We start from the raw sequence: 16,126 nt of genomic DNA, 5'->3' as shown, positions 1-16,126 counted from the left end.
ATGGCGGCCGCTTGAGAGGGGCGTTCAGCCAACAGTGGCTCCTGTGTCTTGTGAGCGGCAGAGGCTGTGGCGATCACACAGGGCCCCCGGACGTTTGACGGTCTATTGACCCTGTGCCACCACTGTGATTGCTTTCTTCGCTGCCACCAACCTGTTTCTCCTCACGGGTACATACGGAGTCCATTCAGTTGTTAACGTTAACAAATAATCAAGTTTATATTTAGGCATGAACAAGCTTATGGTTTCAGTTAATTTTTCTTGGCAGTTTCTTAATCTTAGTTCCTTAACTGTCCTATTCGTTCCTAACAACTTCAAACTGATTATCCCAACTAACTAACTATCTGACGCCACCTAACAATTCCTCTCACAACACAACTCGACCAACCCACAGACTATTCCTCCCTCCTCCTTCTTCAACTCTCAACTCTCAACTGACTTTCACACAACTCCCCCTCTAACCCTAACTCATCCTATCAGTTTCCACTGGCCAATCACATCACACTCATTTTAACCCTTTCCTTATGACCCACCTAGGAGGCAAACGCCACAGCGGCGGGATGATGAGTGGCACATAAAAGGGCTCCGGAGAGGGGCTGCATTAAATGGCGGCCGCTCGAGAGGGGCGCTCAGCCAACAGCTGCTCCTGTGTCTTGCGAGCGGCAGGAGCTGGTGACGGCGGGGGGACGATGAGCAACGCATTAAAGGGCTCCGTAGAGGGGCTGGCACCAACAAAGCCCAGCCCCCTTCCTCCTCTAGGCAGGGCAGGGAGAAGCCAGGAGGAGGGAGGGAGGAGGTTCCGCCGCCGCGTATGTGTGTGGGGGAAATGGCGCAACCCGAACAATCAGATGCACGGCTATCCACGTGGCGATTCCCAGACCATCTGCGGGCTAGATCCAGAAGGCAATTGGGCTGGATGCGGCCCCCAGGCCTTAGTTTGCCGACCCATGTTCTAAGTCATGGTTTGGCATAGCATTGCTTGCATTCTGGGCCAGTGACTGGTGTGAGCTTCATGTCTGCATGGGATTTGAACCTGGATCCCTGCCCCCCCCCAGTTACCATCAAACTTTCTAACCCAGGGATTAGGCACCTGTGAACCTCCAGAAGTTGTTGGACTCTCACTCCCTTCATCCCCAGCCAGTCTGGCCCCAATGATTGGGGGTGTTGGGGGCTGCAGACTCCTAGAACCATAGAATTTTAGAATTCTTGAGTTGGAAGGGACTCCAAGGGTCATCTAATCCAACGCCTTGCAATGCAGGAATCTCAGCTAGATCATACATGTCAGATGACCATCCAAGCTCTGCTTAAAAACCTCCAAAGAAGGAGAGTCCACCACATCTTGTGGGAGTCCGTTCCACTGCTGAACAGCTCTTGCCTTCATAAAGTTCTTTCTGATGCTTAGTCAGAATCTCTTTTCATGTAACTTGAATCATTTTGGGTCTTATCCTTTGGAGCAGGAGAAAACAAGCTTGATCTGTCTTCCATGTGATAGCCCTTAGATATTTGAAGATGCTTATCATACCGTATTGGCCCGGATATAAGCCACCCTTTCTCCCCAAATTTCGACCATGAAAAGTTATGACTGCCTCCAATTGAGCCAGGTTGAACACAGTTTCTTGTAATGCAACATGCCGTTTCAGATCATCACTCCTCTGTTTTGCATAGTCGTTTCCTCTCTTTTGTGTGTGTTAACTTACATTAAACCAACATTTGCATTGCAGAAGCACAGTTTTATTCCCTAAACTTTGTTCGTTCTTATTTATTTATTTATTTATTTATTTTTGTAGTCATTGATTTCTGTTTGACCAAAAATCTTGTCTGTGATGAAGAGACCAACTATCAAAGCTTGAGGCTGTGCTGGGCTTCTAAAAGCAGCAGTAATCAGAGGAGAGGTAAGGATGGTGCTGATGTAAAGTTATTATTATATTATTATTCATTTCGTTTGTATATCACTTTATATTTTAAAGACAAACTCTGAAAGTGGTTTACAACACATTAAAACATCAAATAAAACAATCCAGAATACAGTGGTACCTCGGGTTACATACGCTTCAGGTTACATACATTTCAGGTTACAGACTCCACTAACCCAGAAATATTACCTCAGGTTAAGAACTTTGCTTCAGGATGAGAACAGAAATCATGCTCCGGTGGCATGGCAGCAGCGGGAGGCCCCATTAGCTAAAGTGGTGCTTCAGGTTAAGAACAGTTTCAGGTTAAGAACGGACCTCCGGAACGAATTAAGTACTTAACCTTAGGTACCACTGTAAAACAAATCCTAGCTTCAAGGAGGATGTAGAACTACAGACCAGGGTGCAAATTTCTATAATGAAATTTGCAGGGGTGGTAGAAATGTTGGTCATGGGGCAGATTTGTCTGATGGGTTTAGAATCATAGAATCATAGAGTTGGAAGAGACCACAAGGGCCATCGACTCCAACCCCCTGCCAAGCAGGAAACACCATCAGAGCACTCCTGACATATGGTTGTTAAGCCTCTGCTTAAAGACCTCCAAAGGAGGAGACTCCACCACACTCCTTGGCAGCAAATTCCACTGTCGAACAGCTCTTACTGTCAGGAAGTTCTTCCTAATGTTTAGGTGGAATCTTCTTTCTTGTAGTTTGGATCCATTGCTCCGTGTCCGCTTCTCTGGAGCAGCAGAAAACAACCTTTCTCCCTCCTCTATGTGACATCCTTTTATATATTTGAACATGGCTATCATATCACCCCTTAACCTCCTCTTCTCCAGGCTAAACATGCCCAGCTCCCTTAGCCGTTCCTCATAAGGCATCGTTTCCAGGCCTTTGACCATTTTGGTTGCCCTCCAAACCATTATGGTTTGGAAGGGCTCTATTCCTTTTCTCTTTTTTTTGCCCTTCCAAAGGCTGCAAAATTCTGGAAAGATCCCAAAAGCCCCCAGTGTCTCCCTATTGCTGGTGCCTCTGTGGATGATTGATTCTTCAGTCCATTTTTGAGCATAAGGCTTAAATGAAAGCAAGCAGGCAGCATTTGTGGGATACGGCGAGCTCTCCTCTCAGGAGCAGCCGCTGTTAAGGAAGTTTTAAGCACAAACGTAACCATTCAAAGCAGCTTATGTCTTTTCTGTGAAGGTCGTGCTGGACGTGTTTCTAAAGGATACTGCTACAGGCTAGTGTACAAGGACTTCTGGGAAAACTGTATACCTGAGACCACCTTGCCTGAGATGATGGTAAGAATCACACACAATATATGTATACCTGCCAATTTCGGTTTCTCTCAGTTCCTCGTTTTTCCAGATCTTAAATTCAGTTCTCCACATTTCTGCAACAATTTGTGAATTTCTTCCTGTGAGAATCTGGCAGCGATTTGATGCACATCTTTCCCAATAAACACATTTTTGCATGTAGTTTTGACTAATAAACACATTTTTGCAAACCGTTTCCTCCAATATAGTGCATTTTGGCATTTGCATGCTTATACACACTTTACTCAGATATAATGCATTTTTGTGCACATTGTTTGGAGAAGTGCAAATTTCGAGGGATAGCTGTGTTTTGGTATGCATATTGGGTTGAGAAGTGTGAACTGGGTGCTGTCCAATTAAAATGCAAGTATGTGCCCTGGGGCTCAAGGGTAGGCTTCCTGACAAAACAATTCTTCACTTAGCTTGAGAAGGTTTCAGTCTTCTCTGAACTGCCCTGAGATCTACAGATGAAGGGCCAGTATAAAAATTTAATAAATATACTGCATTTTTCGCTCCATAAGACGCACTTTTTCCCTCCTAAAAAGTAAGGGGAAATAATGCGTCTTATGGAGCGAAAGGCGCTGTGCAGAGAGGTAGAGCTGCGCAGCGCCCCTTCAATGAAGCGGGAGGAAGAACGGAGACCCTTCTGTTCCCCCTCCCGCTTCGCTGAAGAGGCGCTGCGCAGATCTCCCTCTCTGTGCAGCGCCTGTCCTGGAAGCCAGATTAGGAACAGAAGGGACTCCTTCTGTTCCTTCTCCAGCTTCGCTGAAGGGGCGCTGCGCAGTTCTCCCTCTCAGAGAGGGAGAACTGCACAGCACCCCTTCAGCAACGCTCCTGTTCTGGCTTCTGCCTTAGCCATGCGCAGCCTCTTCGGGCAGGGGGAGCCTTCATCCCTCTGCCCTGAAGAGGCTTGGCGCGGTCATCCCACAAGCCAGAACAGCCACACGGGATCCCAGAAGCCGGATCCCTCTTGCTGTTCTGGCTTCTGGGATTCAGAATAATTTTTTCTTGTTTTCTTTCTCCCAAAACTAGGTGCGCCTTATGGTCTGGTGCGTCTTTTGGAGCGAAAAATACGGTATACAAAATGAAAGGTGCTTTCATGGCTTACTGTTTATGGGTTACCTGGAGAAAACGGACCACAAGCCCAGGTTTCTGCTGTAACACTAAGCCAGGCCACAACTTATTCCTTGCAGCATGGCAGGAGCGGAAGAGTAGCAAAGCACCCACGGCCTTAGCATGCGTTTGCATGCTGCGCATTCACATTTAGTCACGGCTTCAAGTGATGTGTGAACACGGCCACTGTCAGGAGATTATTACTGCGCCTCTCCCCCCCCCCCATATGATTTGCTCAGCCCAGAAAGTAAAGGCGAACATCTTTCCAGCCGCCCGCGAAGAAATTTGCAACACAGAATCACATTTGTCGTCACTGTGCTCTTACTCTTCCTTTCAGCGGCGCCCACTGGAAAGTACTGTGCTGAAGGTGAAGCTGCTTGACATGGGCGAACCGAGGGCCTTGCTAGCAACCGCTCTGTCTCCTCCCAGTATAAGCGATATTGAGCGCACCGTTCTGCATCTCAAGGAGGTTGGGCCCTTCTATCTTTTTTTAAAAAAATAATTTTTATTAAGTTTTCCATTTTAACAATCCAATCCAATCACATTAAATATTCCAAATTATACAAATATATATCATAAAGTCCAAATATTTTGCCAAATTATAATTTTTTTGTTGGGGGTTCCCATGCTTCAAGTTCAGTGGGGTCCAATCATCTCATATTTCTACTGTTTTGAGTGTCCACCAGTCCCATCTTTAAATCTTCTTGTAATTTCCTTCTTCTTTCATAGCCTCTGAGTTGTTTCCACAGGCGAGCTGAAATGAGCAATATTATGCTTCTGTGTGAACTTTGTATGACTCACCCCCTTTTTTTTTTTTGCAGCTGGTAAGTCTTTCATTTGCAGTATGTCCTCACGCGCTGGTATTTATGCTGAATCCATCCAAAAGTCCTTCTCGGGTGGCAGACGCCATCTTTTCTCAGTTCCGATGAAATAGAATCTGGACATTTGCTCATGGGCCCTTCTATTTTGATATATTAAACCTCAGAAACAGGGAACACTGCCCTAGGAGACATCCGCTATCCCTGAGCCATGCCCTTCTCTGGGCCCAAGTGGCAAGATTCAGCGGGCAAGATTCACCTAATGTGCCCCTCCAGCAGAAGCTCTCTGCAAGTACTTTCCTTGCGCAACAGAGCATCCTCTCCTCTCCCCACGTGCCTGTCGGGATTCACAGAATGCTGTGTGAGATAGTAAGTCTGCAGGCTTGAGCTTGCTAGCTGATGCAACTGGCAGATGCAGTCAGCCTGCAATACTTTCTATAGAAGTGCTGGGTCAGAACAACTCAGCAGTAATGTGTTGGCAGTTGATTGGCTGTCATTGGTTTAAAAGGGAAACCTGTCCAGCAGTAAGTGGGTGGTGTAGAAGAGTGTGGTCAGAGAGATAGAGTTAGAGGTCTTTCTATTGGCCTTAAGGTGCAGCCAGGTACTCTGTTGGACTGTATGAGCTGCTCGTGTATTATAGCCTGTAGATTATTGTATATATTTTTTGTGTGTGTGTATAGTAAAGGTAAAGGGACCCCTGACCATTAGGTCCAGTCGTGACCGACTCTGGGTTTGCGGCGCTCATCTCGCTTTATTGGTCGAGGGACCCGGCGTCCAGCTTCCGGGTCATGTGGCCAGCATGACTAAGCCGCTTCTGACAAACCAGAGCAGCGCACGGAAACGCCGTTTACCTTCCCGCCGGAGCAGTACCTATTTATCTACTTGCACTTTGAGGTGCTTTCGAACTGCTAGGTTGGCAGGAGCAGGGACCGAGCAATGGGAGCTCACCCCGTCACAGGGATTCGAACTGCTGACCTTCTGATCTGCAAGCCCTAGGCTCTGTGGTTTAACCCACAGCACCACCCGCGTCCCGCAATAAATATATAGCTCACAATAAATATACTGCACTGCACTGAAGAACCTGGAACTCTGAGCATTTCTGCTAAAGCGCCGCGGAGAATTTGCAACAGTGCCCCCTGGAATTGGCTCTGGGGTGGGGGTTGGAATAACCCCCGGAGCAGCATGTGGGGGAGGATTGTTCCTGTGGAAAGGTCATAACACCATGATGTTGAATGGCACCCCATGTCTCCATGAACCGAACGCTTCTTGCTTGTTTGGATTTAGGATCAAGGGTGTTGGTATGTAGAATGTAGTCTGCTGTACAAAGGTGAAATTTATATTAGCTGCTGTGCCCACTTTTGCCTCTGGCTTGTGGCCCCCAGAAGGCAATGTGGCCCTCAGTCTGAAAATACTTTCCCACCCGTGTGCTAATCGGTTGAAATAACTCTTTTCTTTCGTTGTAAATGCTCAAATAGTATAGTGGTACCTCGGTTTAAGAACAGCCCTGTTTACGAACAATTCGGTTTACGAATTCCTCAAAACCAGAAGTAGTGTCCTGGTTTGCGAACCTTACCTCGCTCTAAGAACGGAATCCAAACGGTGGAAGGGCACCGGTGGCGGGAGGCCTCATTAGGGAAAGCGCGCCTCGGTTTAAGAACAGTTTCAGTTTAAGAACGGACTTCCGGAACAGACTAAGTTCGTAAGCCAAGGTACCACTGTGTTGTTTTTAATATTGACAACTGCAAAATCAGGCATAAGGAAGAAGAACATGGTGAGCAGAGCGCTTTTATTTTCTTCTGACTGAAAACTTTTGTTTCTGACTGTTACTGAATTTTACAGTATTGTTGCATTATCTTTGCTTTTAGATTTTTAAAACTAATTGTTGTTGTTGTTGTTGTTGTTGTTGTTGTTGTTGTTGTTATTATTATTTAATTTGTTGAATTTATATACCACTCTATACCCAGAGCTCTCAGGGTGGTTCACATAAAAAGATCACAGCAATGGTGGTTCTTTTTTAAAAAGTATGCCGTGTGCCACTTGTGAGACCTCTGGGAGGAGGGAGGAACACAACCACATGCACCACGTCATTGTAAAATGGATGAAGCACTCAATAAGTATTGAAGTTATCAGAAGACGAGGCCAACATGTCCTGGAAGAGGTTATGTTCCCCCTTAGTTCATCAGTTGTATGTGGGTTTTGATGGATACAATAGCGCAGGCCTGACATGAATAAGTATTTGCAGGTTTGGAATATATATTTTCGGGGATTCTTAATTTTAGCCTTGAGCTTCGTGGTTGTTGGCAATCAGTTTCCCATTAACATCTATCCTTGCTTGCATTTTGGTATAGATAGGAGCACTTGCTGTCCATTCAGAAGCAAAAAACCCTTACGATGGTGAGCTGACCTTCCTGGGCAGGGTGTTGGCACAGCTACCTGTGAACCAGCACCTTGGCAAACTAATGGTTCTTGGCCATGTCTTTGGGTGCCTGGAAGAATGCATTATAATAGGTAAGCTGGACAACAGAGTAAGTATAGTTAATGTCTTAAGCTGAAAGTTGCATACCAAGGTTACTAAAGGTTTTCCTGGTAACCTCAATATTCATGGTGCTTTAAAAGTCATGGTGCTTTTTAAAAAATTTAAGTAAGGTAGTTGTCCAAAGGAGCTTACAGTAGGGTTTCCCAAACGTGGGTCGCCAGCTGTTTTTGGTGTTCGTTATTGTATTTTCATGTTCTGTTGGAAGCCGCCCATAGTGGCTGGGGAAACCCAGCCAGATGGGCGGGGTATTAATGATAATTATTATTATTATTATTATTATTATTATTATTATTATTATTATTATCATCATCATCATTATCATTATCATTATTATTATTATTTATTTATTTATTACAACTTGCATCATCCCTAACTAGCAGGATCAGTGGTCAGGGATGACATGGAAGTATCATTTAGATCCTAGACCTCTTTTTGTGAAGGAGTGGTGGGGTACAATTTTTAGAATTAAACCCATTTCTTTCTCTTTCTTTCAGCTGCTGCCCTCTCTTTGAACAACTTCTTTGTAATACCTTTTAGGCAGCATCTTGATGGATACAGGTATTTTTGATTTTTTTAAAAAAGAAAATTTCAGTGGGTCAGTTAGCCAGTGAAATCTACATAGGCTTGCATATAAATACAAAACTAGTTGGAAGAAAATGGCACACTTGCTTTGTTTTCAGATGATGTATTGCATGAGGTGGATGAATCCCTTCTGTTTGAAGGTTGGTGGGCAGGGGAACAGAATATCTATTATATGAACTAAGGGGGCGGGGGGAGTGCTAGGAAATTGATGTGTTTGGACCTGTTATGCCAAAAAAAACCAGATGAAGTCGCACCAAAGTTATATTTCGATCCGCCATCTTGTGTGTCTTCACCTATTTTCCATTTTGGCTGAAGAAAAACATTTAAAACTTGGCAGTTGAGGCTGCAATCCTGAACATAATTGCCTTGCAGCTAAGTCTGGTTGCAGTGGATCTTCTTTCTGAACGTTACTTAATCTGCTGCTTTATTTTATCAGAACAGCTACTTGCATACTGGTGTTCCTTTGGTGTTTCAGAGGCAGTAACCAAAAACGTATTTTAAAAAGTAACGGTGTTGTAAAACGTGACGACTGCTCTTTAACTTTATAACAGTTTGCGGTGAATTGTTTACAGGAATAAACGGCATTTTTCTGGGAATAGCAAGAGTGACTGTATTGCGCTTCTGGATGCCTTTAAGGTAGCTGTTTTCCCCCACTACCCGCAAATTATGTTCCCATTTGCTACTAATAACTGGTGTCACCATTAAGGTGGGGAAGGCAAACATTTTGGTACCATCTCTACACTGTGCAGTGGGACCACCACTAAGTGGGGGGGCTTGCTTCCAGGGGTCTACACACAAAGGCGAAATCAGGAACCTCTGGAACAGTTCCCCGCCCCCCATAAGGAATCTAGGAAGGCCCCTTCCCAGTAAGCGAGTAGGCGCCTTCCTTATTGGCCTGTGGGATGTTCCCAGAGCCCTCTCACCTCCTTCCCAGACGCTGGGGTAAGGAAGGCAACGCCTTGCTTTCCAGGCTTTGGGAAGGTGGTGCAAGGGCTCTGGGATGTCCCTTTCCAAAGCCCAGTAAGTGAGGAAAACATGCTGGATGGGAAAATGGAGAGTGGTGGGTTTACTGTGCATTTAAAGGTAAAGGGACCCCTGACCATTAGGTCCAGTCGCGGACGACTCTGGGGTTGCGGCGCTCATCTCGCTTTATTGGCCGAGGGAGCCGCCGTACAGCTTCCGGGTCATGTGGCCAGCATGACTAAGCTGCTTCTGGCGAACTAGAGCAGTGCACGGAAACACCTTTTACCTTCCCGCCAGAGCGGTACCTATTTATCTACTTGCACTTCATGCTTTCGAGCTGCTAGGTTGGCAGGAGCTGGGACCGAGCAACGGGAGCTCACCCCGTTGCGCGGATTCGAACCTCCGACCTTCTGATCAGCAAGCCCTAGGCTCTGTGGTTTAGACCACAGCGCCACCCATTTACCACCTGCCATTTCAAATAGGCATGACTCCCCCCCAAAGAATCATGGAGACTGTAAATGGATCCAGATGTTGAATGTGGTTAGGAGACACCGCCCCCCAGTTCCCCTCGCAGAACTACAATTCCCAGAGCGGGTTAACACTCAGTCCCTCTTCCTAGGGAATTCCCAGCACCCAGGATTCCTTGGGGGAAGTTGGGGGCTTAATGTGTGTGGTGTATACAAAGCCCGGGTCTCGCTCTTGGTGCATGTGGAGTATTTTGTGTCCAGGCAGTGTTGAAGTGCAAATGACCAAATTAGTGTTGTGTTGGTTTTTTGTTTTTTGTTTAAACCTACTCTCTTTCCCCCCTCTTGTTTAGGAATGGCAGGAAAGCAAGAAGAAAGGAAAACTGAGACACCCTAAGGTTAGTTTCACTTGTCAGTCAGGTGTTTAGGCACCAGTCTGGACTATTTAATTGCTGGGCACCCAGACATAGCTTTATCTCCGACCTTTCCTTTCAAGTAATACCAGGCCTGGCTTTCCGATCTGTGGTTGGTTTATTTATTGAGCTTTTAGGTCCACATTCAGGATCACAGGAAGGAGTTTAAAACCTGAGCCATTGCCATACACAACTGATAAGAACATGAATAAAACACTAACACTATGTAAGTAGCAGAAAGGTAAAATAAAACAACACCTTATAAAGCATGCAGCAACCAGAAATTATGCTAAGACCTCTAACTATCATACTCCTTATGGCTAGATCCTACACCAGACTGATCCTTTGACTTTACAATACATTATTTTCCTTGTACATTCTTTCACTCTCTGTGCCCTTTCTAAATAAGGTTGTTTATGATGTAACATTGTTTTCTTCCTGTATTCATTCTGCACTCTCTTCTGTTTTTCCTTTGCAGTTATGTCATTTTGACTTGTAATATCTGTAGTAATGGAAAATTCAGTTCAACATCAATCAGATTCCTCCTAACACCTGGGTGAATAGCAGGCATGGTCAAATCTGTCAATTCTGGTTTCTCTCTCCCCCCTCTCATTTTTCCAAACTCAGCTCTCCTTATTCCTCCATATAGCCACATCAGTTTGCATTAAAAATAAATAAAATAAAGCCACCCAAAGTCATCAAAAGCATTTTAGTGTGCCTTTCTCCTAACACAAACTTTTGAAATGCATTTCTGAAACTTAACCGAATTTCTACTTCATCCCTAGTGAACAGATGCATTTCCCCCGATTATATAGGAGCCACCGCTACCTCCATACGAAAAAGCGTTATTATATCAGAAGAAATTGCTTAGCAAACGTGTGTATAATTAGGAGAGATTTGTCCTAAAATGCTGATGAATTTGCATGAGGACTTGGGGGAGGGAATAAATCAAAACGATGCGATGTGGAGGGTTGGAAAAATGAGAAGCCAAATATTCATATTTATTATTTAGTTCATAAAATTGAATACACTGCTTGATTGGGGGGGGGGGGGAGCCGAAAACCAAGTGGTTCACAAAAAGATAAAACAATAACGTCAATAAAAATCCACAAACTTACAACTGTTAAAATACTGCAACAGATTCAAATTGCCTCAACTTTCTAAGCATCTGGGTAGGTTTGTCGAAGAAGAATGTGTTCAGCAGGGGCCAAAAAAAGTACAGTGAAAGTGCCTGCTTGATCTCAGTAGGCAGGGACAAATTGACATATCCACCCGTCCCTAACGGGAAGATCCTGGAAGTTTGAGTGCTGACATGGGCTCATAGAATCATGGAATAGTAGAGTTGCAAGGGACCCTGGGGGTCATGACTCCAGCTTCCTACAAGGAATCTTTTTTTGCCCAATGTGGGGCTCTAACCCACGACCCATAGATGAAGAGTCTCATGCTCTACCAACTGAGCCATCCCAGATTACCTCCATGGGATGCTTTATGAGCAGAGATGGGCGTAAGGGGTTGAAGAAACTTTCCATGGCACCCTTGGACTGGAATTAACTACCCACCAGTTGCCTCCTTTTTGCTGAAGGTGGTGGAGAGCGAAGAGGTTTTGCATGCTTCTTAGCCTCTTAGTTTCCTGGCTTTCTCCCGCAGGATGAGCTCGACTGGGGTCGTTCCAACTACATTCACATTAAGAGAATTAGAGAGGTGAGTTGGATGTGCGTCTTTGTTTTCTTTCCCCCAATAACACAAAGTATCTGGGCAAGAAGAGGCCTGCTGGATCAGACCAAAGGTCCATCTAGCCCAGGCTTCCTCAAACTGGGCCCTCCAGATGTTTTTGGCCTACAACTCCCATGATCCTTAGCTAGCAGGACCAGTGGTCAGGGATGCTGGGAATTGTAGTCTCAAAACATCTGGAGAGCCAAGTTTGAGGAAGCCTGATCTAGCCCAACAATCTGGCTGATCAGATGCCTGCAGGAAGCCCACAAGCAAGACATAAGGCCAGCAGCTGTATCTGTGCATGTGTGTGTATTACACACTCACACACATGTAAGTTCCTTCGTACATAATCCACATGAAAACCATACAAGCACCCTCCTTGTTTGTGGGATGTTGTCCGCTTACTCATTTCAATGCCAGGAGCTCTTAAGCAGCTCCCCTCAAACAAACATCACATTTTACAGTTCCAAAGTGAGACCTGACTATGGGGTTCCCATGATAACCACCTCCTGATCAGCTTTTTTGCTTCATTTCTTTATTTGTCTCACCATTACATTTATACCTCAGCTTTCCTCCAGAGGGAGCTCAAGGTTTCACACACAGCTACCCCACTTTTCCTTATCTTCCCAACAACCTTTTAAGGTAGGTTGTGCTGAGAGAGCCATCACTTGGGCCCAAGAGTCTCCCCAGTCCTAGCCCAACACTATTTTTTGTTTTTGTTCTAACTATTTGCGCTTTCATGTTGCATTTTTATCTTGCGAACCACCCTGAGATCTTTGGATGAAGGGTGGTATATAAATTTTATTGGTTGTTGTTGTTGCTGCTGCGTGTCAAGACCCCGAGGCCGCCCCCAATGTTGAATAATAACACCAGGACACAGTATTTTAGGTTAAATGGGCAAATTTAGCTCATAACTTCATTGGTTACAGAATGTGAGTGGTATTGGCTTAGGCCAGTGATGGCCAAACTTGGCCCTCCAGCTGTTTTTGGACTACAGTTCCCATCATCTCTGACCACTGGTCCTGCTAGCTAGGGGTGATGGGAGTTGTAGTCCAAAAACAGCTGGAGGGCAAAGTTTGGCCATCATTAGCTTAGGCATTAGAATTGAACCGACTATATTTGACTCCTGCCCACCATGCTGGGAGTCTAGTAAAGGTCAACCACCAATAGGGGGAGCCCTGCAGATGTACGTCAACTAGAGCTCCCCCAGGGTCCCTGATGGGGTCGTGGCATGGCCCTAGCCCTACCCGGGCTTCGGACAAAGATCCACACCCCCGGATCCCTTTAACGTAGCTGTTCTCAACCTGTGGGTCCCCAGATGTTGTTGGGCTACAACTCCCATCATCCCTGAGCTCTGGCCTTGCTAACTAGGGGTGATGGGAGTTGTAGTCCAACAACATCTGGGGACCCACAGGTTGAGAAAGACTGCTTTAACAGAATACCCTTTAACATGGAGGGGCAGGTGATGGCCACACCTTCCCTCTCCCAAACCAGGCTTTACCAATGCCTAACCACCAAACCTTACAAAAGTTGTGACGATTCCTACGAGGTAGGCGAAAACCAAATGGCCAGTGCCAGTTTGCCAAGTGGAAAAATTCCTACCAGTCCCACTCAACAGGCGATGGCATTTTCAGTAAGGAAGATACTGTAATGGAAAGTTTAATTTCCCAGAGCCCAGTCTTTTCCCCCCTGGAAGTACTTAAGGGTACGCACCACTGGCACCTTTCCCACCCCCAAATGTTAAAAGTATGGCACTTCCTGTAACAGCTTCATGGTGAGTACCTTTACCTTTTTTTTCTTAAAAAAACAACAACTAAGCCTGCTATAATATTTCCTGCCCTGCCATTCCCTGCTCCCCACAGTGTTCTGCTTTTAAAAAAGCGTGATCGGATGCAGTTTGTTTCATGTAGGCCCACAGAAGCCAATGCATAACTTAGCAAAAACTGTTCAGATTTCCTGCTGCAAACAACGGACAAAGGCCGCTAATGAGTGTGCTTGAATCGCGGTGCTCGGTTACTAAGGTTACCCCGCACTTAACGGAAATTGTTTATCCCCTCTTGAACGTAACGGGTTGCACCCTGAAAGAGGAAATAATGGGGAACCTTCATTGGCAGGGACATGCCTTTCCTCCGCTCCGAGTTTAATTGGGAACATTGCTCCAAGCAAACAAGCCCTTTGATGCAACACACAGGAACTCGGTGGAACTTCTCAGTGCAGCTTTGCAGAGAAAAGTCGCAGCATTTAATGTGGGACTCGGAGCATACCCTCTCAGGATGAATTGTTCTTGTGGCAAAGCAGTTTTGTGTCTTGGCCTGCCGCAGTTTTTAGACACACGTGCTACTCCAAAATTGCAAATCATTTGTAAAAGGATATTTTAAAATAATTCCACTGCTCCCCATGCTGGCAGCAGCAGCAGCAACATAACTCTCCTGTTGGTGGGAAAGGCACTGTTTTTAACACCAAGGTGACTTGGGTGTGGCATTTTTCTGGGGCGGGTAATAAGCATGGCGGCTGAGAGAGGAGTTGTGTTGCTGCTGGCAAGTGCGACACTGACGTGAAGCTCAAAATAAAAGCTCTATGAAGCTGTTGCAACCGCTGCTGCTTAAGGCAAGAGGCTAATTCCGGTTCAGTTCCTCCCTTGAGAAACGCATGGCCCACAAACAGGGCCTCAATAGACGTGGGTCCTTTTGGTGCCATCCTATTAAAGACATATGTTCCTAGCAAAGGGCTCCTCCCTCCTTCAGCTTCTAGGATTCCCTCGTTCATACGATGCTACTATCCTTCCATCTTACAGCAAACTCAAATGGTGAAAGCCAATAAAAATGGTGCCAGAAAAATAAGGCCACTGAGAAGTGAGAGAGGTATCGGCATGTTTGGGGAAACCCTAAGGCTTGTAGAAGCAAAAACATAATCTATGGCATAAATAGATAAGAAATCATCTTCTAGTGTTGTGCTGTTACATTCATTGTATTACGTTTGGCATATATTTTATACTTGCATTTTCTGTATATAATTTTTTTTTTTAAAAAAATAAAATAGTAAGGTGTGGGTTTGTTTGTTTGTTTTTGCAGGGTGCAGAAGAGAGGGAGATGTTTTGCCTTAATGAAATTTCCTTTTTGATGGTCTTGGGATGTATTGTTCTTAATATCCAGATGTAATTTTTTTAGGTGGCTGAGTTGTATGAGGAGCTGAAAAAGAGGATGGGCGTGTTCAACATGGAGGTCAACCCTCACCCCCCTGCTATGGATCAAGACCATGTGTATAGGCAGCGATTCATTTTGCAGGTGAGATGTCAGGATGTATGAGAGATGTTTTTCTAGATATACATACGTAATATACATACGTAAAATAAAACTTTTTTAAAAAATTACACAACAAAACTCAACCATTTCCACATAAATCACAACAAAATTGAAAATAAATATACAAAAAACCACCAGCAACAACCCTCCACCAACAAACCCTTCCAAAGCACCCCAGCCCAATATTCTGTTTAGCAGCCTCAGCTTTTGTAGCTGGTGTCAGTCAGAGCCCCACACACCTGAGTCCCAATGAAAATCTGTGAGACTTAAAAATAAATGCTTGGTTTCGAAGTGGAACCTCTTTTACTGTTACTGCAAATTGCATTTACGCAACTACAAACACATTTGCAAACCCCACGAAACCAGAGAGTTTGGCTCACGTGATTAAGTAATCATGCACGTGTCATTGCAGTGTGACGAATGGCTTACTGCAGGAGAACCTGCCACCTCTCCTGAGGCAGTTAACTTTTCCTTCTTCCTTAGGTTGTAATGGCTGGAGCTTTTTATCCGAATTATTTCACTTTGGCGGAACATGATGAAGAAATCGCCGTCCGGGAGATGTCGGGCAAAGATCCCAAAACAACTATAATGGTACAGTTTTGACTTTTCCTTGTGAAGAAATGTTGAAGTGTCCTGTCCCTCTTCCCAAATACTGTTGCTTTAATAATCACATTTCTCATATATACTGTATTTTTCGCTCTATTGGACGCACCGGACCATAGGACGCACTGGACCATAGGAGGGGGAGAACAGGGAAAAAAATTTCCCCCCCTTGTTCTCCCCCTCTAAAACATGGTGCGTTCTGTGCGTTCAAGGTGCGTTCACCAGAAGCCTCCGGAGCCCAGCGGGAGTTCCTGCTGAGCTCTGGAGGCTTTGAGTTCCTTTTAACCTGCTCTTTGGGGCTGGTGGGGGGGGGAGCGCTGCTTTTCCCCACCACCAGCCCCAAAGACCAGGTCAGGGAACAGCGGGAAGGCGACGCTCCACCTCCCTGCTGTCCCCCGAG

At 45.3% G+C, this 16,126-nt stretch overlaps 1 protein-coding gene across 2 annotated transcripts in view; it reads left to right on the top strand.

The window, feature by feature from the left end:
• The window catches only part of TDRD9 (tudor domain containing 9), a 95,750-nt gene that overhangs the window by 60,549 nt on the left and 19,075 nt on the right, over nt 1-16,126 (top strand). For both annotated transcript variants that reach the window (XM_083731208.1, XM_083731209.1), the window contains exons 13-22: nt 1,785-1,889; nt 3,107-3,204; nt 4,670-4,801; nt 7,499-7,658; nt 8,181-8,244; nt 8,841-8,904; nt 10,049-10,093; nt 11,756-11,809; nt 14,989-15,105; nt 15,607-15,714. In XM_083731208.1, the coding sequence (XP_083587334.1) occupies nt 1,785-1,889; nt 3,107-3,204; nt 4,670-4,801; nt 7,499-7,658; nt 8,181-8,244; nt 8,841-8,904; nt 10,049-10,093; nt 11,756-11,809; nt 14,989-15,105; nt 15,607-15,714 (947 nt within the window). The remainder of the gene's footprint in view (nt 1-1,784; nt 1,890-3,106; nt 3,205-4,669; nt 4,802-7,498; nt 7,659-8,180; nt 8,245-8,840; nt 8,905-10,048; nt 10,094-11,755; nt 11,810-14,988; nt 15,106-15,606; nt 15,715-16,126) is intronic.

The sequence above is a fragment of the Podarcis gaigeae genome (genome assembly GCF_964106915.1).
Source record: "Podarcis gaigeae genome assembly, chromosome: 1".
Lineage (NCBI taxonomy): Eukaryota > Metazoa > Chordata > Lepidosauria > Squamata > Lacertidae > Podarcis > Podarcis gaigeae.
The sequence above is the reverse complement of the archived record's forward strand: the minus strand, read 5'-3'. Positions and strand labels throughout refer to the sequence as shown.